Source organism: Perissodus microlepis, chromosome 6 (genome assembly GCF_051167445.1).
Source record: "Perissodus microlepis isolate ML-2025 ecotype Zambia chromosome 6, ASM5116744v1, whole genome shotgun sequence".
Lineage (NCBI taxonomy): Eukaryota > Metazoa > Chordata > Actinopteri > Cichliformes > Cichlidae > Perissodus > Perissodus microlepis.
Window position 1 is genome coordinate 21926628 of NC_140466.1, and position 24582 is coordinate 21951209.

Consider the following 24582-nt stretch of genomic DNA (forward strand, 5'->3'; position numbering starts at 1 on the left):
ATTGACACATTGTGTCAAATGTTGCATAAGAAGGGGAACATGGGCAGTGAAGCAAGACTAATTAGATGGAGTAAAGTGTGCATTAGAGACTAGGCACAAGATTTTGCGTTCTCTAAGGGAGGACTGAGGAGGATTACAAGTGCCTTTATTTACTTATTGGCTAATTTTACCCCAGATGTAGATAGACTAATGTTGGGTGTTGGGTTTTTTTTTTGTTTTGTTTTGTTTTTTGTAAACTATTGAGTATATGATTGTTTATCTGATGAACTACAAAAATCCATGCAGTAAATGTGAATCTCAGGGGATTCACATTTCACAACAAAAGTTCAACTAGAAGATGCACTTTTCCTCGGTTCTCGGGAGGATATAGGTGGTAATATACAATACATTTATAGGCGTTTTAAATTTAAAAGGGAAAAAAATGATAAAAGAAAACGAAATATTGTGAAGACGTGTATGACAAACTATCTAGAAAACGTTTCCGAATTTACGAGTTACTATAAATGCACCATAAATGGGCGGAGCCAGTGTGGCCCAATAGAAAGCCCCAACCAGAGACACGTTGAGCTTTTGCTTTAGTAGACATGTCAGCCCCCAGTGCTTAGAAACAACTGATAATAAACAGTGTAGTTCCTTTGCTAGGCTGAGAACTCCAAAATGGTAAGGTTGCTGAAATTAAGTTATCGAAACGAGGTCGTGTCTGTGTTCCTCTGTGTTCAGACCCACGAGTAAGTCTATCTTGTGGGTTCTTCAGTTCGTGGCTTAGCAGTTAGCCAGTAACGCTAAAAGAGTAATTACAATCGTTGTCAGATGATTTCCCCAACCAGCCGCTGACTTTCTGTCGTTTTGTGTGCTATCAGGTCGTTGTTGACTCCGAGACTGCGACTGTTCTTCGTGTCAAAGGTCTGCTGGAGTTCAGATGTCAGCTGGACAGCACAGATGGTGTGTTCAGAAACGTTTTTTCACAATATGTCTAAATGTACACACACGTAAAGTTAAAACATCCACAGTCGTGGTAAGTGGTTTGCATCCATTCAGCTCGCGCATGAATGTCATGATATTTTGGGGTTTTAATGATTTCTTGGAAGTGCTGTCTTCCGAGCACAGCACACATTTTTAAGACTTAAAAAAAAATTGTGTGTGCACATGTTTATTTGGGGGTTTTTTTTCTACTAAACACAGAGTCAAACTCTGTGTGAAGTTCAAATAAATAAATACACTCATTTCATTTTTTTTTTTTTTAATAAATGGAGATTAAGGTTCTAAAATGTATTTTAACTTGACGGGGCTAAAACCTGTTACCTTCTCATTTGAGATCATGATTGATTAATAAATTGTAGTTTCTCTTTGTAGTTGTGAAAGTCAAAGGAGCTCCATGAAAATCTAAGAATGAGAATTACAGATTTACACAAGCTGAGAAGGTCTCATGGAGCCACTTCTAAACAACTGCAGATTCCATAATCATCACTTCAAACAGCTGTACATAATTACATGTTATTTACATATGTCGCCACTTTGTCAGGGTCTGGTAGAAGACCCAAACTATCACCCTTAGATTAGAGGAAATTTGTTAGGATGCTCAGGAACAACCCAGGAACGACCAAAGCTCAAACTTCCTATGAACTAGAAACTGCTGGAACACTAGCGTCACTGTCCACAATGAAGAGAGTTTTACATCAGCTTAGACTGAGAAAGAAGCCCTTGCTCCAAAATCGGTACCTTCAAGCTCAACTGAAGGACTATTGAAAATTTGTGGATTATGCTTAAAATCTGCGTCCGTGCCAGGAAACCAACCAGTTTAAATGAACTCTACCAATTCTGCCAAGAAGAGTGGTCAAATATCTAGACAGAATTATGCCAGAATTTTGTTGTTGGGTACCACGATGAAACTCACTAAGTGACACTTAACCAAATATTAGTGGGGGTCTATCTATATATTTGATCCCGTGTGGATTATAGAAAATGCAGTTTTTCTATTCATTTTTCCTGCTATAATTGAGTCAGACTAAATGCTATTTCAAACTTTACCCACATTGCCAGGAATATAATTTCAATATACATGCTTGATGTAATGATGACCTTCTAAGACAACACCCCCAAACATTACTTTGGATGTCCTCATTTAGAAGATATTTAGTTAACTAAAGTAAAATGTATACACGTGTAGCCGTTTAGTGTACTAGACACAGTAAATTCCATAACAGAGTGGCAGTAACTGGTCAAATGCAAATTCCAGAACTCAAGCCATACAAATCTATTACCCTTACGCTGTAGTAATGTTAAAGAGAAACACTATTTTCTTCTTACAGAGCAGCTGGTGCGAAATGTCATCTCGAGAACGTTTGAGACTCTTCGCTCCCAGGTGAAATCTGAATCCTGTGTTCTGGCAGTGAGCGACAGTCCTGTTATTATATGGCCAAACAGAGATGCTTATGCCACACCTGAAGAAATAACTCCAAGTACACTATGTGAAGATATGCATCAATGGATACAGTAAGTACAGACATTATTACAGTGCATTATTTCTCTCTTGAATAGATTCTTCATCTTATTTTGTAAGAAGGCTGACCGACATGCAAGAATTGAGACAATATCTTTGATTGTGGCTCATGAACAGTGGTCCCTTGTTGCACAGTGAGAGATGTTCAGAGTTGTGGACCACACAAAATTTTTGGATGTAATTATAAAAAAAATGTCTGAAATTTTAAGACGACTACCACACAATAAAACTGTTGCTACCAACTAACCAACAGGAATACAGTCTTTAGTGACATATTGATCTGCATCTTTTAGTGGCACGATGAAAAAAAATCTAAAGCAGAATAGATGAAGGTAAAAAAAAAATACAAAATGCAAAGCTAAAGTAGAACATTTAGTATCAGTATCTTGCCCGAGGATACTTTGGCATGCAGACTGAAGCAGCCAGGTTTCGAACTACCAGATACCTTCCGAGTAGACTCTATCCCTGAGCTGCAGCCACCCACAGCAAATTTCAGATATTACGTAAAATTTCAGACATCTGTGGTCATGTAATACATTTTATGCACTCCATACTACGAATTTTACAGGAATAAATGCATTCATGTGTTTGACACTTTGATTTGTGCTCATCTGTTTTAGTCTCTGTTTTGTTTTATAGTTTTAAATGTGTGTTTGTGTGTTTCCCTATATTGTTCTGGACCTCTTTTATTGTCATTGCTGTTTCTTTGTATTTTATTGGGCTATATTGAAAAGTGTGTGTGGGGGGGGGGTTGTTTTGTTTTTTATTTCAGGGCAGACGAACAAGAGAGTTCTGGGAAAAAATCATCAAAAAAGAAAAGCAAAAAAAGTTCGGTGGCGGTACGTATCGATTAATCAGCAATATTTTGTATTCTGTGAATAATATGGAGCCATATTAAAGACTATAATCAGTTTGACAGTGATTTTTTTTGTTAATTATCTGACCAATTTTTGTTTATAAAAGAAAGAAAGGAGAAAATAGCACTGTTTCCTGAGCCCAGTGTGATGCTTTGATCCAGTCTAATCACAATAGTCCATATCACAGTGACAATACATGATAAAAGTGCTGACACAGTAGAGCAGGCTCAGTCCTGCTGCCACAGGCCAGGCATGCTCTGTCTTTGTCAACCTGCTGTTCACTGCAGATGCGACTTGAACCTATGCCACTGGCTAATTGTTCCAGCTCTCATCATAACGTTTTTTTATGTCTAGTTGTCTTTATGGCGTTTGCGTTTACCCGTGAATATAAATTCACTCTTATTCCCTTTCAGAGTGTCATAAACCTTCGTCTGATGACGGAGGTGACAAAGCCAGGCCCCCTCTCAGCCCCCATCCTCACCAAAACAGTTCTGAAATCCCACTTTGTGAGTGTGACTCTTCCACTAGACTGTGTTGTCTGCACCGGCCGCAGCGATACAATCAAGGAGTATGTCTTTTATACAAAACATCTGGTTTCATACCACTAACCAAAGCTCGTCTCTTACAGTAATATTACCTTTTGTTTTTTTTGGTTCTGGTATTGCAGTGCCTGCGAGCAGCTAATTGAGGCACTAACTCATCAGTTGTGTGAGATGGAGAAAGTGACTCTTCAGAACATGAAGGGAATGACATTACTTGTTCCTGAACCGGTCCACTTCCTCCTTCCAGAACCAAAAGGACTGGTGACTGTGGTTTATCCAGTAGGAGTGCCTGACAGCCAGCTAGTAGCACAACGTAAGGTTAGTGTCTTAACATGTGCTCAATCATCCAGGTAAGGAAATCCCAAGAAGTTGATTCACTTCATCTGGATGTAGAGCTCCGTCCAGATGAACAGAATCAACTTTTTGGGAAAGTAAAGTAAGAACCACAGACTGAACTTCTATCATCGTAGACATATTAATCCCAATGAGTTCAACTTGTGCTTTCTTGTTTAAAGAAAGGGGGGAAAAAAATGAATGACCTTTCCTTGAAACTTTTTGTCTGAATAGGAGCTGCATCAGCAGTTTGAACTACCAGATGACAGGCCTTACTTCAGAAGAGCCAACACTTACCACTTTCCCAATGAGCCCTACAAAGACGGTTATCTCCGAAACCCTCATCTGGCTCTCACGCACCCTACCCTAGATAATGGAAAGGTATATCTAATTACTTATTTTAAATCCAACAGTATTCTGCTCTTTTGCAGAAATAGATGAACACAGCAAAAAAATTTTTCTTTTCTCAAGGTGTACTTGGTCCAGGGGATCTACAGCTATCACCACTACATGCAGGACCGTGTAGATGACAACGGCTGGGGCTGTGCTTATCGCTCCCTGCAGACTATCTGCTCTTGGTTCCAGCAGCAGGGTTACGTAGAGCGGCCTGTGCCCACTCACAAGGAGATCCAGCAGGTAGTTGCCCTATAAAATATGATCCGAGTACAAGATATGCCCACATTTCCTCTTTTTTTTTTTTTTTACAATGTTATCAGACATGTCAAAGCTGCCTGGTTCTCTGCTTTCCAGGCTTTAGTGGATGTTGGAGACAAGCAGGCATCCTTCGTCGGGTCACGTCAGTGGATTGGATCCATTGAGGTTCAGGCTGTTCTGAGTCATTTGCTTGGGCTCACTTCCAAGATCCTGTTTGTGAGGTGGGATTGCATTTCTTGTGAATGATTATGTGTTTGTGGATGATTTTAATATATCTGACAACTAATCTGCCTTCTCTGTAGTCAGGGAGCTGAGCTGGCGTCCAAAGGCCGAGAACTGGCCAACCACTTCCTCACTGAAGGAACTCCAGTCATGATTGGTGAGCTCACTTTCAAACTGTTATAGTTACATTAATTTTATGACCTCGCAGAAACTTTGTATTCTTAATATTTTTTATGATAAGCCTTATTTTTATAATTCATTATCCAAATATAGAAAAGTTACCTCACCGCAAAAACCCGAAGAGAAGCAGAAGCCCACTATCATTCCCAGGATTTTTTTGTTTGTTTTGTTTTAATTGGCAGCTTATTGATTTTGGATTTGGTAAAGAATGGAGTTCATTATATTCAAAGTCAGAATCAATAAACTTCATTTCCATTACAAAGTAGTGGAAATTTGTCATGAATTTTCCTGTCAGTGCATGGCAACATAAAACTCACTATAAACACCACATATAAACATTAAAACATTTTTTTTTTCTAAAAAGTCACATCACCACAGAAACTCAAAGAAAACCAGAGCCTGCTATCATTTCCAGGATTTGTGCGTACAACCAAATGGCCCAAAAATATGAATTGTACTCTATTGATTATGGATTTGGAAAAGGAGGGAGCTGACTATTTTCAGAAGCCTGTACTGTTGATAGCTAACATAGACAAAGCTTGTTCAAACTTACATTGCTGTTTGCTCTGTGTTGCAGGAGGAGGCGTTTTAGCTCACACTATCCTGGGTGTGGCTTGGAGTGAGACCACAGGGCAGATCCGCTACCTCATCCTAGATCCTCATTACACTGGAGCAGAGGACTTGCAGGTTATCACTGACAAGGTAACGGAAAAGCATTCACACCGCCAGCAATTCTCAGTCTGAAAAGCAGGTTCCCACACACTGTGCTGATCTTGGTGTGGCTGTTATATTTTCAGGGCTGGTGTGGCTGGAAAGGACCTGACTTTTGGGATCAAACTGCGTATTATAATCTGTGTCTGCCTCAGAGGCCGAAGGTCATCTGAGCTCCCTCAGCCTTCCAGATGGATCTCGTTTCAGTGAATCATGTTCAGAAATATGGAGGAGCACTCTAACTCGCCTTCTTTATGAACACGTGTCAACTTTTGCAAACTGAAGTAAAATGTGTTATTATGTAAAAGGTTTTGGTTGAGTCCTGCATAAATGATTAACTTGCAGCTACAGTTGGAAGTAATGTTTGTACTGAAATAAGAAAATTGTTGTTTACTGTGCTTTCATTGTTTGACATGGTTTACTATAACAAAGGCTCATCAATTATATCAATTATGCTCAGTTATATATGTTGATCTTACTTCATTTCAAACAGTTAAACAGTTTTCTCATTGCCTTTTGTTTCTGGTGAACATATGAACCTACCATGAAAGATGGAGTCCTTGCTAAAATGCCATAAAGGGCAATGCACTCATTGGTCACTTTATTAGGTATACCTGTTTAACCGCTTGTTAATACAAATATCTAATCAGCAAGTTGCATAGCAACAACTCAATGTATTTAGGCAAGTAGACATGGACAGGACGACCTGTTTAAGTTCAAACTGAGCATCAGCATGGGGAGGAAAGGGGATTCAAGTGATTTTATGCCATGATTGTTAGTGCCAGACAAGTACAGAGAACGGTCTGAAAAAGAGAAATTATCCAGTCAGTGGCAGTTCTCAGAGTGAAAGTATGTTGCTGATGCCAGAAGAGAATGATCAAACTGCTTTAAGTTGACAACCAAGATATGCAGAAGAGCATCTTTTATGTGTTGAACTTTGAAACAGGTGGATTGCAGCAGCAGAAGACCACACTGGGTGCCACTTTTGTCAATTAAGAACAGGAAACTACAATTCGTGCAGGCTCACCAAAATTGGAAAAAAGAAGTTTGAAGAGTTTGATGTCTGCTGCAACATCTGGATGGTAGGGTCAGAATTTGGTGTAAATAGCATGAAATCATGGCTCCATCCTGCCTTATGTCAATAGTTCAGGCTGATGGTGGTGTAATGGTGTGGGGAGCATTGCTGCTGACCATGTCCATCCTTTTATGACCTCAGTGTAATCTTCTGATCAATACTTCCTGGATATGAACCAAAATCTCTCAGGAATGTTGCCAGCACCTTGTTGAATCTGTGCCACAATATTACTATTTATATGATAAATAATTAGTTGGTGTAGTCCTACATAAGACGACTAAAGAACAAACCTTACATCTCATTGTACGGATATTTATTCTGTATTCATTTGGAAACAAGTTACAGTTGAAACAGAAAGAAATTAACTCTGTTTTTAATGAATAAAATACATTTCACTGAAACTAACCCTCAGTTTGTAGGATATGCAGGTATTCATGTCTTGGGTTTAAAAAAATGGTTAATGAAAAAGTTATTTGTGGAAAATGGTCCTTCGTAACTGAAGTTCCAATATTAGCCAGGTGTCACAGTCAAATGGGTGGTTTTCTTTCAAAGAAAACAGAGATTTATTAACTTTTTTCATCTTTTTCATACTAAATTTGCAGTTACTTATGCCTTCATTGTCTGAGTATGGGACAAATAAAGAAACCCCCCCTATTCAATCCTCATTTCTACCCATCCTGCATTGGCATGTAAATTATATGACAGTGACCAGTCACAGGTTTATACAACAGATTCCCCTGAGTGCTATTGTCCCAGGACATCGGCATTTCATTAGTCTGTGTCACTTCTTGGTCTAATTATGTTATTAAGAGTAAAACCATGACAAATTGTGATTTCAGGGGACGCGCCTCCAGATAATCCTCTTCTTGGTAATGGAGATGCACTAGGGGGAGCAGTTACTGTGGCATAATGGATCCCCAGGAGAAACTTAATGACCTCCCATCTGTTTGTCTCCAGTATCTGTTTCTTGACATGTTTCTTAAGTAGGTTAGAAATTTGTGCACAAAGATAAAAACACACAACACAGGGCAACTCTCTTTTTGTTTGTTTGTTTTCTGCATAAAACAGACAGTAAGTTGGGTGGCCAGATTGCAGGAAGTAAAGTAATTTTTATTGTCTATAAAGAACAAAACTTATAACCTCAAGAAAAAAAGGTGAAAAATATAAAACATGGAGAGGCATCATTGTATTAAGTCATATTTTAGTAAGTAGACACGCATAAACAAATACAAGGGGCAGGAAGAGTAACAAACGATAAATAAAGGATAGAAATCAGAATAAAGGTGATTCAAATTCAAGTACATACATATTATATGTCATATACTCTGGTGTCCCAGTGTATCAGTTGCATCAGTTTTGTCTTGTTAATGCGCATGTTTTCTACCACTCAAAATCATGAGAAAGAAATAATACAATATAAATTAAGTTTACCTAATATTACTCAATAAGAAACCATTTTGTAAACTGTATGTTAACTGAATTTTATCCCAAATACCTTCAAATATAACACAAATAGTTATTGTTAGATTCAGTACCAAAAAATAAATTTAGTTTTGATCAGTTTAACTTACTTTGACTGAAATAATCGGATTTAGCAAATCAGCGGCTGAATTTTCGCTGTTATTGTTTTTATGAAATAAATCAAACTCTGATAACCCTCATAGCGATAAAATGCTGGAGTCGACTGCTTCTCTTAACTACTGCAGAGATCTCCTAGGGCGACCGTTGCCAGGAAGTGACGTCGCGTAGTTACCAGGCACCGTGTTACTCCAGCTTTAGCCTGCTAACGCTAAATTTGTTTTTATTGCAGGTTTGCGCTGCATTTATTCAGATTCCTGACATTCTTTCTTAAGAAGAAACTTAATTCTAACGTGAAAACGGTGTATCGTGCCTTCTTTCGTTGGGTAAGAGAACTAAGATATTCTTGGAGCTTAAGGTAGCTAAACTAAACGAATTGGATAAGTTAGCTATGTTACTATTAACTTTAGTTAACTGCCAGGCTTAACGTGTGTTGTTTATGGGTTAAAACACATGTGAAAGCATTATACCCACCACATTTTATTGCATACATTTTTATATTATTGTAGTAATGGAGATTGAAAGTGTAGGTAAACAGATAACCAATAGTGTTAGTGTTTTGGAGCTTGCTACACACTGATGGATAGATTACACAACAGTTTGCTGTTATGCCACTTTAAGCTAAATGAAACCCGGTCTTTGCACTGAGGAAAAGTGTTGAAGAGGCCACTCTAGGGGGACCAACAAGCGAAATGTGGGGCAAAGATTTTATTTATATGTGACAAAGCTTGCTAAAGCTACACGATAGTATAAGATGTACTATCTAACCTCAACAAAAACAAAAACACACACACACACACACAAACTATGCAGATGTCTTTTATTGACTGACCGTTACTGTATCTGACACAAAGGATTACATACACATCATGGGCCTGAATATCTTGGTAATTTGGGGCTTTTAATTAATTTTTGTGGACTGTTCTTTTTCCAGGGTAGAATGATTGTACAGCTACATCTTTCATTACTTTAGTATTGGGTCCATAAGTTTGAATTTAATTTGGATTCTCCAATCCACACATCGTCAAAAGTATACATGTAGTCTCAAGTATATACATGCACCCCTACTAATATTTGGTTAAATGTCCCTTAGCAAGTTGCGCCTGGAGCACACATCTTTGGTAGTCATCAGCAACTTTCTGGCATAATTCTGGGTGTGTATTTGACCACTCTTCTTGGCAGAGTTAGTAGAGTTCATTCAAACCGGTCGGTTTCCTTTATCAGACCACAGCTTTTAAGCATGGTCCACAAATTTTGAATTGGAAGGCCATTCATGAAGCTTAGTGTTAGCCTGCTTCATCCATTCCAAAGCCAGTGTGTGCTCATCTTGCTGGAACACCCAGTTGGTTCAAGTTTGAACCCTCTAGCTGCTGATTTGAGGTGAAGTTGAAGAATTTGGAGGTAGTCCTCTGTCTTTAGTATTCCATCCACTTTGTGTAGTGTGCCAGTACTACTGGCAGCACAACAGCCCCGGAGCATCATGCTAATACCACAGTACTTGACAGGTACTACAGTTTGAAAGCCTCACCTTCATGCTACCAAACATTCCTCTTGTCATTGTAGCCAGATAGCTCAGTGTTGGTCTCGTCTGACCATAAAATTCTTCTCCAGAAGGCATTTATTTTATCCCTGTGGGCAGCTGCAAATAATAGTTGAACTTGAAGGTTTCGATGTTGTAACAGGGGCGTCTTTTTTCATTGGCGCCCTCTCAGTCGAATAGAAAAGAATCGAATAATCCTTTAATTGTCCCAAAAGGGGAAATTTGGTACATGGTGATGTAAAACTCTCTTCACTGTAGACAGTGGCACTGGTGGTCGAACAGTTTCCAGTTCATGGCAGGCTCGAGCCTTGCTGTTTCCTGGGTTGATAATGAACATCCTCACACAATTTCCTTTCACTTGATGATCATACAGCAGTTTGAAGTGATGATCTTCAGTTCTTTAGAAATGCATTCAAGTTCTGTAACTTGTGCATATCAACATTTCTCCATCGTGTGTTTTCACTGAGTTCACTGGACTATCCTATTGTTCTTGTTCTTGTTTTCATGGATTTATGCAGTGTTACCCGTTTTATATTGCAAAAAACCTTTAAAAATGTTATTTTGTATTTCAATATGGATCCTTGTTTGCACATGTCTGTTTAAACCATGTTTCTTGTGAGGATGTTTGTAAGCTAGAACCACGTAAAATGTGGAACATTGTCTCAATATGTGGGACGGTGGACAAAAGATAAAACTGCTGTGCAATCCAACATAAAGAGAGACACCTGGCCAATCATTTCAGTCTTTGAAAGCAGTCACTCTAGCAGGTTTTGCTAAGTTGTTAGCTGTTATGTTAAATAAATGGGTTAAAAAATTACTATTTAGGTATCTCACATTACATCATTACAGGTGTGCAGAGGGGAAATTGCCATGTTCAACCCCAGTGAACTGGAAGGTGAAGTGGATCACTCGTTTTTCGACAGCGATTGTGCTGAAAGCAGCACAGATGTAGAACATAAGGTGGAGAAAGGTTTGAAGGCTGAGAAGAAGATCTCAAAAGCACATGATAAGTTACATGCAAAACACAGAGAGAATTATCGTGGCGATCTGTCATCAAGGACTGATCAGACAAGAAAACATCTAAAGCAAGCGGAGACCTGTAATAGGAGCAGTAGATCATCCGTTTCCACTACATCAGATAAAGTCAGCAATGAAAGCAGTGATAGTGAAGATTGCGCCAATTTAGAACCTAAAAGGTCCAGTAGAACATTCATGGCTTTACTGGCTGAAGCCAAAGAGGTAGATAATACAGATGTTTACATTCAGAGTCCAAAAGAGACCAAAGGAGAAGCATTACCATTCAGTGCCAGCTCTAAAAGGAGAAATAAACAATCTCCTAAAAAAGTAATAAGAAATTTGCACAACCAAAGTCCTTCAGCTCCTCCAAGCAGGTCTGAGAGTCCTTCTCTTTCATCGACTGAGACCAGCACAGATGCAGACTCTGAGGGCTCCTATAGCAGTAGCAGTCATCAGAGCAGCTTAGAGTCCCCTGCCCTCCCGAAACCAAGTGCAACTTCTTCTTCGTGTCCAGGAATAAGAAGGACCAGAGTAGGCTCAGCAAGGCCTCGGGATTTTCCTGTTCTCCATACGGCAGACTCAGATGATTCAGTGACAGATGTGACCCCACTCTCCTCACCTGACACCAGTCCTCTTCAGTCACTGGACTTGAATGTCACAGAGGTCGAAGAAGAAAGTCATAAAGAGGAGCAGCCGCGGCAGAGTGTGCCCTCCAGTGGTCTTAGAAACATACAAGATGACGACTCAGATCAGGATGTGGATGAGTGTGAGTATAGTTGAGCTTTACGTTATAATAGTTGTATTTCTAAGCCCACATGGAGTTATGCCCTAGGCCTCTTTTCACAGCAGTCGTTTTGACATGTCGTAGAAGCGTAAATAGGTGTTTAATTGGTTAAAGGTATTATGGGAACATTTCCTTTATTACGCCACACTCATTCCAGTGAGACAGCATGCATTACTAGGGACAAGGCCATAATTAAGCTACAAGCACATTTCAGAATAGCAGCTATGAAAAAGGTCCATTGATGTGGTGAAAATGACATAAAAAATTTGTTACACTTAAAATTGCAGTCTAAGTATAAAAAACACTTCAGCCCCAAATCTGAAAAATAGGAACTGTTGCATCAAAAATGCATTTCATTAAAGATTTTAGTTGGTAAGTGTAGTGTAAGCTTTATATGAGTTTCTCTCTCTCTCTAAAACAGAAGTTTATTTCTCCTCCGTGAGTTCAGTAAATCAGCTTTTTCCCCAAAGTAATTGTAACGTGTATGAAAACAGTTGTCCACACAAAGATTTGTGAGTTTTAGTTGAATTCTGCTTCACATAAAAATCTTTTTCAAGGTTTTCTCTTTTAGTTTCAACATACTGCTGTTTTTCAAAATGTAGCTCAGAAGGGGTTTGCACAGAGTGTGCTTAACATTGCAGAGCATGCTCTTTTGAACACTGATGAAGAAATAAAGTGCACAAAAAGATTCCACTTCACTTATTTGTGACTTTTCAAAATGTACATGATGGAGGTTGCAGAAATGTAGCTCAAGAATATGGCTCTTTAAAAATTCAGTTTTTCATATCAAAGAACCCAAACTTATATAAGCAGCAGAAGTAAGTACAATTTTATTTATATAGAGAAATTCACAACAAAAATGCTAAAACCTAAAAAACAAAGACTCAAAAACAAGTTGGAAAAAGATGCGTTTTTAGCTGTTTGCAGAGGATGTTCTGTTGTACTGATGTTTGACCTGAGCATCAGTACAACAGAACATTTTCCACCACTAGCACAAAATGTGAAACTCAAATTATGATACAACTGTTTGTTTTTCCTTTCAGGCTCTCTCAATTTAGAAAGTCACCTTGGAAGAAAACTGGTCTTCCACTATTCTGGAGGGAGAAACAGGAAAAACTACTCCTTCAGCAATGAGGAGGTTCGGCGCATTGATTTTGAGAATCAGCGACTACTTCGCGAGCTGTCTCGCCTCTCTCCGGGTCCCAGATCGGGAAGCGCACCAGTGAAGAAAAGCCACGGGGCAAGTAACTCTCCTCGAATTCGCCTCACTCACAGTGCAGTGAACAGGCAACGAGAACAGCAACGGATTGAGCGGGAGAACCTGGTAAGTTTCACTTCTTGGGTCAAAACTCAATCCTTGATTTGCTTTATTTTTTTGATAATAGGCGAAATAGGCGTCTTAATAGCAAGAGAAACATTTGTGATAAACTGGGTAAGAAATTAATTTGCTTGTGTGTCTTTGTCTTTTGCAAACAACAGAAGAGTTTCACCAGGTGTACAACTCTTCACCCACTAATGTATTGAATTGGATGATTCCCCCCCCAACTAATTCTAGTATGTAATGTTGGGGAAAAAATTACTCCTGTGTCCTTGCAGTATACTTGTAATCTGTAGAAAGAAATTCCAGTTTTCAATCATATAAATATATTTATCCATCCATCCATCCATTCGCTTCCACTTATCCTTTTCAGGGTCGCAGGGGCGCTGGAGCCTATCCCAGCTGTCATAGGGCGAGAGGCGGGGTACATCTAACTGTTCTTCCCTCTCAATCAACTTTTGCTAGTGTAACATATTTTTGAATTGACTTTCAATTGCACAGCAGCATTAGCTGCTATAATAGCATGTTTTTTTTTCTTCAACCAATTTTTAGAAAGGATAAGAAAATGTATTTTCTTTTGTTATTTTGTTATTTATTCAGTATTTGTATTAGCTCGTTTTTCAAATATCTCAAAATGCTTATGGTTAAAAGCAACTTTCTTCAATATGGTTTTGAGGAGAAAGACTGTAAAGAACAACACCCCTAATAGAAGTTCTCAAAACTAAGAAAGATAATTATTAACACGAGTGGATATCAAAAAGAGCAGAGAGATTTAATGTTGCTGTGAACAGGCTTGTCACTCTGTGAGAGATCGTGTAGGTTAATAATATGTAAATCACTCAAAAGTTAAGATGTAAGTCAGAAAAGTCCCAAACAGAAACCTTAGGACTGGTTTTGAGATTTCATAATTCAAATGTAATAATTATATTTCTTTTCTTGTTGAATCTAAATGTCTATAGGTGTGAAATTAATAGAATAAAAATGACTTTTAGTTTGCTAGATAGGGTCAGAGTGGCATTATTTTTTGTTAGGGGACGTCTAAATAAGTCTTTTTGGGTTCCTACTCTAAAAACAATCTTTTCTTACTGTATTTTAAATTCTTAAAGAGACTGTAAATACAACATGTAACTATAGAAGTTGACTTTTCCCACTAGACTTGTTACTCAAGTTGGTAACTTCCTTGAAAACCAGTCTACATGTTACTGTATTACATCCTACTTTTTAATTATTTACTCTTTTTTTTAAATGTTTTTTTACGTTGCCTTTAGTAAACTATTGAAGAAACATTAAGAAAACATTTTATGAAAAAAATGTGAAGAAAGAATAGAGATGTGTTTTGATTTGAGTTTAGCGTCAGTCCAAGAGTGCCACCTCTGCAAACGTACATGGAAAGACTTGGACAGATGGCAGCAGGTGGCAGCCAGCAGCAGTGCCGCAGACTGACATTTGACAGAGTTCAGTCTCTGCAGCTTTAGTCTCTCATCCCATATACTGACTTATCTTGGCAACATTTTTTATGTCTACATGCAGCACAGTTTCAAAAGAGGAGATGGGGAAGTAAAGACATATTAATTATTGGTAGCCAGCCAAGGCACTGCTGTTACTAAGTGAAAACCTGACTTCTTTTTTACTCATGTGTTCCTGTAATAATGATTAGATATTTTAAATTGATCCCTACTGTTGCTGCTATGAGCCAGAATGTTTCTATGGTTTTAAGGACAGACTGTCCTCTCTCTTGAGCCCATCTCTCTGCGTCAGGAGTGCTTTTCGCCTTCTCTATTCTTAGAGATTAGTAATTGAATCTGCCCGTGTGATCAGTGTATACACCCCACACATCACACATGTAAGACACCTCTGGCAATCACAAGTAGTACCACTTCTGTGTATTTCAAGTGCTCATTTACCCTCTACAGTTAGTATTCTTTCAAAGAAATTATATACAATAATAATAATAATAATAATAATAATAGTACAATGGGTACATTTTCATTGAAGATGTCTCCTGTAATGCAAACATTAAAAATATAGTAGGTGGTAATTCTGGCTGTATTTAGAAGCCTGCAGTGCCTTTTCATGCCCTCTGGAAGACTTTTGATCTTCAGCACGAAGGTCTGGTGATGCTTGAGCTTTTTCCTCATCACACTGCTTCATATGGAGCTTTTGTTCACTGAGAGATTACAGCAGACCCTGCGTGTGGGAGTGCATGCGTGACATTTAGCCACTTGTCTGCACTGATTTGCCTCATGCTGTTTTGTTGGGGTTGCTGTGTACCTTTCGCAAAGTCCTGGTGCACAGCAGTTGGTAAATTGTTGACTGGTAAGTTTGACTTATTTAATAAAATAGTGACTTATTTTTAAGAGGTAGATTGTTTTAAAATACGTTTTAGTGTATGTGCTGTTTTTTTATGTATTCATTCTAGCCAAGAGAAAGAATGAATATAATCAAACCAGTCAAATCAAATAATAAAAAAGTAATATTAAAAAAATTATTTAAAAAAAACAAACTCTTACCATATATTTCTTTTGCACGGTGTTCATTTCAGGTTGTTTTATCTATATTTACTGTAACTGTGCTGCGTAGTTTAGCTCAAGAGTGTCACCCCGGTTTCATCTAAAGTGGACATACAGCACTTAAACTGTTTGACCACCTAAAAACAAAGAACACAAATATTTTAGAAATCTGTCGAAAACCTGTTTAAAACTTAAAATTGCTCAATTCACTGAATTAATGTTTAATACGGAGATTTGAAACAGCAGAGTAGACTTCTCAAAGAAGTCTGAAATGAATCAAGCCTAGTATTAGTATTAGTACTAGTTTCAGCTTTTTTGTAAAATGGTAAATTTAAAAGTTCATGAAAAATACTTATTATATTTTAGACTTAAAAATGTTATTTTAATTAAAGAGCTTGCACACCAGCTTGATGTTGATTTAACCATTACCTAAACATAAACAAAAGTATTTTTGCCAGTACAGTAGTTAATTTCAGGCAGCTTTGGCATAACCCTAACATTGGGTGGTGGTCTAATACTTTTGTTAAGCACTTCAAAGAAACAATCTCACTGACTTAATGTTTCACAAGTTGATTACACTAAACATCAGTGGGCCTGATGGGACGTATATTTAGCATCATTGGTCTATATCACATACAATATTACAAACTGTGTGTATTTTTTTCTGTCAGTACCTTCGGTCCAGTACCTAATTAAATGTAGTTACCTCCCACAGTGGTAGGGGAACAGTTTACTTTTACGGTATTTTTGGAGTATTAATGAGGTAAGAATCTTTATATTCCTCTCAGGCTTTCCTGAAGAGGCTGGAGTCTGTGAAGCCCACACCTGGCCTGAGGCGCTCAGAGCAACTGGCAGACTATCAGCGCCAAGCCGGATACCTGGGAGGTTCTTCATTTCCCATCTGCAGGTCCACCACAAAGAAAGATCGATCTAGCAGCAGGACTACCTCCGGTTGGTGTCTTACATCTTTGGCTGTTTTCCAACAATTTTAATTTTAAGTACTTTGGTTTAGATAACAGATATGTACCTTCTAGTACATGCTGTATCCTCCTCCAGTTACAGTTTATCATACTGCAATTAAAGCACAGCTACAGAATATTAATAATAAATAAAAAACCTTTGCATGCAGACCTCAGTGTTTTTGTTCAACGAGCACACCACCTGCAGGAGTGTGTGTGGGGAGACATTTGGAGAAGCCTGCTGTTATTTGCTTGTGTTGCATTAATTAAGGTAGAAAAAGGCATTAGCATGTGGTACGCACTCTTGTCAAACTGATGGCTGCAAATTTATCTCCAGATGGTTGCAAAGACTGGATTAAAGAGAACGAGAAGACTGTAAGAAGCAGCTCTTAACACTGCTATGAAATGAATTTCATGGCTCAGTAACTGACAAACTGTTTCTCCTCTTAACACCTTTTTGTCTTTTTAATGTTTGTGTTTCATTGTTGCTTCCTGATGTTAAAATAACATTTGAAATAATTAACCAATAACAGATTCCAACTGTCATAAAACACATGTGTGTATGTGTTTGCCTGATTGTTTTTAATAACAATTTCAAATATGTACATATTTTCTTAGCAGTGTAATAATGATTTTTAATGTTGTGTTATTTTCTGATTAAACTGTAATGATAAGCCTGTAATCAGAGAGCATGTTTCTGTTATCCACTCAGCAGGTCCCAGGTCAGTCAACTCCAGGGCATCACTCCCCTCCACTGACTCCAGCAGCAGACCTTCACCCAGGTCAAAAACACCAGGTGCAGCCCGGGCAGCATGGTGCTGAGAGCGCTGCTTAACATTTAATCTGCTAAAATCTGGTTTCTGTTATCCATATTCAGTTGATATCTTTGCATCGCAAACTATTAAAAAAGGAACAAAGCTCAAAGGTTCTTGTCACGTAAATGTGTTCAGCATACTTTCATCTGGCTTAATCAAATCTTCAGTGATTTTCGTGTAACCATGCTTATCCATTATAAACATTTTCTTTGAATCTGAAATATGGTATGTGTGGCTTCCACAGCAGTGTCGCAGTACCGAAGTTAGCTGCACAAGCAGAAGATATTGTTTTGTTGAAGGTATAAATGTACAAATTATTGTTTATTATGACTGAATTTCAGTTCCTATAAATGTAACCTTTTTTTTTTACATTGCTTCATTAAATAGGATACACAAAAAATTGTGTTTTTAAGTTATTTAAAGGTTTACTTGTTTATATTTATTCTGTTTCCTGTTAACTAAAGCTGTTTTCCCACCAATTAAAAGTGTGCTGTTTTGCATCTTTAAAGATGCAAGTTTTGTTCAAAACATTCTTGCTGGAAGATGCATTTATTAGCTTTTATCATGGAAGACAATTGATGGGACAGCAGAAAAAAATGGGTGTAAATAATACATTGAAAAGTCGCACTTTGCTGCTTCACTTCTGAAGCATTGTGTATGTTGGCTTGGTGTCCGTGTGGGGAGTTAAACAGAAAATCTAATTTGAAAACCAACAAGACTGTGACAACAGTGCATTCATCAAAAAGACTGGACTGTTAGAATAATACGTTTTTATTCTTAATAAAATAATTTATGAGGATCAGAGTGGTCACAGCATAACACATGGGTCTCCTCAACTTGCTTCACAAACTTACTAACATGGGAAGCATGACCTGAAGTGACATCATCATGTGCGTCATCACAAAATCTCCACCTGCTTGACTTTTACTGAACGACTGCCTGTTGGCATGTCCTAGATGGGATATATACACTTTTGGTTCACCCACCCTCCTTACCTGGGCTGTCATACTGTAGACGCCCACACTGTAAATTCACCAAGCTGTTATCACTGTATCACCAGAAATAAGACTTAAACAAAGTAAAGGGTTTCCTTGGGGATTGGTTGAAAGTTTAGTATGCCAACTTCTTGAACTCATCATAAAGCACCAGCACAAAGGCACCACCCATGCCTCTGATTACATTAGACCAGGCACCTTTGAAGAAGGCTTTTGGTCCCTCGTCCTTGATGATCTTCTTCCAGCAGTCGATTGTGCCCTTGTACATGATGTCAGCTTTGGAAATAAAAAGAGAAGAAGAAGAAAACTGACATGAAAAATGCTGCATAATGCCCTCACATGAATGCTTAATAACTGTGCAATAACTGGGCCAAACGAATCGAACATGGTTTCACCTCCTTTGCGTCCAGACTGCATCATCATACGACGTCTGACTGTATCGAAGGGGTATGAGATGAGACCAGCTACAGCAGTGACGGTTTGGGCGATCATCCAGCTGACGATGATGTGCGTGTTCTTGGGATCTGGCAGCATACCTATAAGAAGCACAAGTTAAGTCACCCACGTGTAAAATGCACATGTACACTGTTAATACATTCTAGTGTCACAGCTGTGCGCACCTTTAGCCGTGTCAAAGCATCCAAAGTAGGCCGCTCTGTAGATAATAATACCCTGCACTGACACGTTGAATCCGAGGTAAAGACCCTTGAGCCCATCGGTTTTGAAGATCTTGGCAATACAGTTTCCAAGACCAGTGAACTCTCTCTCTGCTGTGCCCTTGCCGATGTCTGCAGCCAGCCTCGTTCTGGCGAAGTCGAGAGGATACACGAAACAGAGCGAAGTCGCACCAGCGGCACCACCAGATGCCAGGTTGCCAGCGAAGTAACGCCAGAATTGTTTTTTTTGATCCACGCCACCGAGGAAGATCTTCTTGTACTTGTCTTTGAAGGCGAAGTTGAGGGCTTGGGTTGGGAAGTAACGGATGACATTGGCCAGGTTGCCTCTCCAGAAAGAAATGAAGCCCTGTTCCTTGGGGATTCTAACCACACAGTCAATGATTCCCTTGTACTGTGTTTCTGCTGTGATCTGCTTGCTGGCATGCTGGACCTGCAAACAAAGCATAAAAGTTCTGTATTGGACACATGTGTGCCATAGTTCCATGTAAATGTAAACCTTGGCACGACAGGGACCATTTTTTCTAAATAGTATGCAATATTTGAGCAAAATTTTAATTTTAAATACATCATTTTGGTATTTACATAATCTTAGACTACTATGTTTAATATTCTCCGGACAGACATTATGTAGTTGTAGGCCCAGCAGAGGCACACTCCTGTCACTTGAGACCTCACTGTGTATTAGATTACACACTTCAAGTTAAATTTAGCAGTCCACTTTCACTGACTGTTGCAGCGGTCATCTGTAATAATAAAGGATTAATTACCTTAATAAAAGCACAAACAGCATGATGAACTAGCTACTTATGGTCGTTTTACTGCAACGCTTATTAGGAGGGCTTGCCACCCTTACTGTCACCAGAGGAATTCTGCGTAATTCGGCGCGTAAAACTATTTCCACATCAATCCAGGACCTCTCACTTGCCCAATGGAATTACGCACGAGACCAAATGAGTCCAAAGGGCCATTTCTTTCTTGAAAAACAATTCTTGTGTTTCAGTTTGTGTTTGAGTTATCGCAGAAGCCCCACAATTACGCACGCTTTACGCAGACATGCGACCGTGCCAGAGGCAGCAGTTGGTTCAGTCATTTTACCTGCAGCAACAGCTTGACTCTCTCAATGGGAGCGACAGCTGTTTTGGAGATGGCAGCGGCGATGCCACCGGCCAAAAAGTCTTTCATAAAACTAGTCACCGCGTCCGACATGATTGGTTGTTTCTTGTGGAGATCCGAGACTTCTGACTTTTCCAAAGGTGGCCAAGATCCTCAAGGAAACCTTACGCTTCTCCAAGTGGACGAGGCACCCCCATGTGTCTTAATATATGCGGGGCAATTATCGCGAGAATCTTGAGTGATGGATTTGCAGTTTGTCGAACAGATAAACGAGGCCGAATAAATTTCCGAGGTTAAAGTTCAACTCGTGCGCCATGTTTCTGAAGTCAAGAGTCGGCCTACCCGGGGACGTTTAAAGGACACAATGTGTGTAATTTGATAATTATTAAAAGTCAGATGTCACTAATCCTTATGATGGAGAAGTCCTTCATCTAAAATCCGACTGGAGAACAGCTTTTGCATTCTGTCTACACACACTTGTGGGGTTTATTGAGTTTCCAGAAAACTGAAAAAAATCTGTCTTTATTAGAATAATATTAAGATAACAATTAAATTTCATAGCGTATTAAATGTGTATCATGACTTCAACCCCAGTATGACATTTACAGAGAGCTGTGTACTCTGTAAATCTGTAAATCTCATGGTGTAATTTTTATCCAATGACTCCAGTTGCTAAGGCCTCGGGAAACCTAAAAGAACATAAAATAGATTTTTATCTATCTATCTATCTATCTATCTATCTATCTATCTATCTATCTATCTAAATACAATCTGTTCTAGGACATGGCAAGTGGATGGAACACATATTTTCTGAAAAAAAAAGAAGATTAAACTAAGGCCTTCCCTTGAATAACAGATACTTCTTAGAGATTTTTGTATCATCACACTGGCAGTTTTGTCGCATATTCATTTATGATAAATAGTCATTTCAAACATGTCACTTGTCCAGCTTTGTTAGTAGGGAGGAGAGGTTATTCACTGCAGAGCCACTGATGTAGTCTTGCTCCACCTCTATGGCCCCACCTAACCCTAACTCTTTGTGCTTAGGGTAACTCTCTAAGTAATGCATACCACTTGTCAAAAAGAAAAAATATAGTTTTAGGTCATTTTTTCTTGTTGCATAAGAGATGATATGAACTTACCTGAAAACAGGTAAACTGGCCAACCTGTATTTGTTCCACTGAGGGGTTGCCGAGCAAATGTTAACCAACCAGAGTATCATGTTCTCTATAGTGTTCCAAAATTACCCCATTCACATATTTCCCCCAAAGACTTACTTTCTGTTCAATAAGCCAGGGCAATACCAGATTCACTGCACAGAAGTTCAATAACATTAATTTAAACAATTTACAAACTACGCTAGGCCTTTATGACAAGTTCAAGCAAGAAGGACATACAAATTCCGCACAGTGTTCAAACCCAGGACCTTCTTGTTGCGAGGTGACAGTCCTAAACCACTGCACCGACATATATACACCATTGATTGATGAAGCAACTTGTGCACTATTATAATACTTCAGTAGGTTTGTAACTTTTACTGAAGTTAAAAGCATAAATAAGATTTTTTTTTTTCCACTTTGCAAAGCAACTATCTAACACAAAATTATATTTAAAGTCTTATGCAGCTCCACTTTTCACATAATAAATTTGGAATATGATTCTGAAAATTGTGCCCAATGTTAGCGTTTCTGCGCAGATTTTATTTCTGATAAATGTTTGATTTGCCGTTCCCCCCGCCCTGAAATGCTTTGTTCTTGTTTACACTCTACGAATATGCCTATAACTAACTACCACCTTTTGGCCACTTGGTGGCGCTTATTGACTGTTTAGATACACAGCCAACTTGACGCTTCAAGGCGTCTCCTGTCAGGATAGCATCAGTAACCCCGTTGTAAGACTAAAAACTCATTATTCCTACATTTACACTCAGACTGTATGTATATGTGTGTATGTTAGACGTAGAAACAGATTTTTCATGGTAGTATATCTAACACCATGGAGACAATATTATTATTATTTATCTATTTACTTATTTAGTTCATTATCAAAAACCATATTTGCTGATGCTCTTATTTATAGAATGGGGGAAACAATGTTTTTCATCTTTAACTTTTTAACTGTGTTAAATGTTTATCTGGAGGGTCCCCTGGTTGTGGTCCTTCCCCATTTCCCTGCTGCTGAGTTTTGAATTAAAAGAAGTCACTGGGTGGCACCAGAGAGCTGAATTACACACCAGAGCATCACTAATGCCTCCAGAGTGCAACTTGTGCACTCAGTAAAACAGGTGCTTTTCCTTATTTACTTACCACACAACAATGAAAATAATGCACCACTTTATTTGCCCCCCTCCCACCACCCAGGTCAGAGGTCAGGCTCAGCTGCAGGCCTGTGACCTTATTTCTAGTTAGGGATTCAGCATCTTGTTCACTTGAGCACTTCGGTAAGGCAGATGCTGGCTGGCACCGGGACTTGCACCTGCTTTTGAGTGAGCAAATGTTGGAGTTTTTCCAGTTACAAGCGCACAGACTCAAACCTGGCTTTTCTAGTTTACATCATTGTTTTCTAAGGCATCTTTATCCTGAGTTACAGCAGACAGCCTCATTTAATGGGATTATTAAAGGCTACTTTTGGAAAGTATTCTTGAAATGAAACTATATCTTGATCCACTGCATCAGTCATCTTCTGTTAATTGAAGATGATGTGCACTGAGGGAGTTTTGGATGACCTAATATTCAAAGATAGATTTTTTGTTTCTAAAAATGTTCTTATGACTCGTCATCTTCAAGGATTTTCAAAGTCTACAGGTCTACATATGAGCTGTGAATATTATCTGAAGTGATCTCATTATAATTCTAGAGAAGCAGTTTAACGTTGCTTTTACTGCTGTCAAACCTCTTTTTGTGCTATTATTTAAATCTAATCTAGGTTTGCAAAAGTCGTTGCTCAGTAACCTTGGATTTTAGATTGAGGGAGGGGTCACCCGGGGTGGGGGTTGAGTTTGGATTTGCATTTTGAGTATGAAGAGCTGCAGGTGTCAGACAGTTAACCCCCTCCCACCGCTCCGAGAACACGCATACACAGAGCCGTTACACACCACTCTTACACTAATACAGTCACTGATTTTATCTGTTAAGAAGCAGGCATGTTTTTCTTTTCTTTTTTTTAATTCCCCTGAGCCCCTATTGTCTATTTGAGGCACGATGAGAATGGAGATTATGAATGTCAGACAGGGTTAAAACCACTCATATGAAGGTCAGAACTCAGCAGCGTAGGTTTCTTCTGTCTGGAGGATTTAATTTAATTTTGCCACAATGCAACAAAAACTGCTGCAAACCTCCTGCGCTGCCTTGACAGTATTAGTGTTTAGTCCAAAACATTGTAAACATTAATGTTTGTGTTATTTTGATTTACAGTATTCACCGACCACAGTCGCTTAGTTTTCCAAGATACTTTGACCTCTCATGTACACAGGTTAAAAAAGAAAAACCTTTCATATAAACCGAACCGAACCAAACCGAGTTTCTGTGCATCTCTTAACACTTTCTGACTTCCCTACACTGTCTGTAGCACTAAGCTCCAACTGGTCCTAAGGCAGCATGGGGATACGACACAAAAACCAATAATTATACAGACATTTGGAGGATGTTTGATAATTCTGTATCCTATCTCCTACATATGAATCAGCAAACAACCTACTCCCTCTTAAGAGAAAACCATATTGTTTATTTTCTTCCTCACAATACTCAGTCCCATGAGCTTTGTGAGTTTAAAGGCACAATCTTAACACAATCCCGTGGCCTCAGATCCAGCATGAGTTCTCCCTGGCAGACAGACAGACTGAGCTCTTTGGGGCTCAGGAGATTATTTAAGTGCTTTCTGTCTTCTCTTTGGTGCCATTATTGGCTGTTGGCCCCTCTTCATAAACGTTAAAGGGGCTGACTGGGGACTAAACATGTCAAAAGCACATATGCGTGTGTGTGTGTGTTTGTCTGTGGATATAAAAAAAGATGCAGACATGGTGAGAGGGAGAGCGCATCATGCAGCTGCCATTTAACACCCGCTGTCAGGGCAGTGCCCATGGCAGAGCATGCAAGGTGGACGAACACACACACACACACACACACACACAGCTGCGAAGGAGTAAAAATCTCCATGACCAATCAGAAGGACCTGGAGACATGCAGTCAGTGGGGGACTAAAGA

At 38.9% G+C, this 24582-nt stretch overlaps 3 protein-coding genes across 7 annotated transcripts; 2 read left to right on the top strand and 1 right to left on the bottom strand.

The window, feature by feature from the left end:
* Positions 1–549: 549 nt before the first annotated feature.
* Positions 550–7479, top strand: ufsp2 (ufm1-specific peptidase 2). Of its 2 annotated transcripts, XM_084931458.1 has the most exons (12): positions 550–660; positions 861–942; positions 2310–2493; positions 3273–3339; positions 3771–3925; positions 4025–4217; positions 4467–4613; positions 4704–4868; positions 4983–5107; positions 5189–5265; positions 5866–5990; positions 6086–7479. In XM_084931458.1, the coding sequence occupies exons 1-12, from the start codon at positions 658–660 to the stop codon at positions 6170–6172; spliced, it is 1410 nt and encodes a 469-aa protein (XP_084787584.1). In that variant the 5' UTR covers positions 550–657; the 3' UTR covers positions 6173–7479. The 2 variants fall into 2 exon arrangements, with proteins under 2 accessions (XP_084787584.1, XP_084787585.1); XM_084931459.1 differs by lacking the exon at positions 6086–7479 and having other exon boundaries at positions 5193–5265; positions 5866–5976.
* Positions 7480–8790: 1311 nt separating this feature from the next.
* Positions 8791–18005, top strand: cfap97 (cilia and flagella associated protein 97). Of its 4 annotated transcripts, none has more exons than XM_084931456.1 (5): positions 8791–8978; positions 11042–11975; positions 13037–13317; positions 16610–16772; positions 17496–18005. In XM_084931456.1, exons 2-5 carry the CDS (start codon positions 11063–11065, stop codon positions 17600–17602), a joined length of 1464 nt encoding a protein of 487 aa, XP_084787582.1. In that variant the 5' UTR covers positions 8791–8978; positions 11042–11062; the 3' UTR covers positions 17603–18005. The 4 variants fall into 4 exon arrangements, with proteins under 4 accessions (XP_084787582.1, XP_084787580.1, XP_084787583.1 ...); XM_084931454.1 differs by having other exon boundaries at positions 17493–18004; XM_084931457.1 differs by having other exon boundaries at positions 17118–17602.
* A 187-nt stretch (positions 18006–18192) lies between these two features.
* On the bottom strand, positions 18193–20544 carry slc25a4 (solute carrier family 25 member 4). The gene is made up of 4 exons (XM_084931460.1): positions 20363–20544; positions 19211–19697; positions 18986–19126; positions 18193–18866 (listed from the first exon to the last, which is right to left on the bottom strand). The coding sequence occupies exons 1-4, from the start codon at positions 20471–20473 to the stop codon at positions 18706–18708; spliced, it is 900 nt and encodes a 299-aa protein (XP_084787586.1). The 5' UTR covers positions 20474–20544; the 3' UTR covers positions 18193–18705.
* Positions 20545–24582: the final 4038 nt, after the last annotated feature.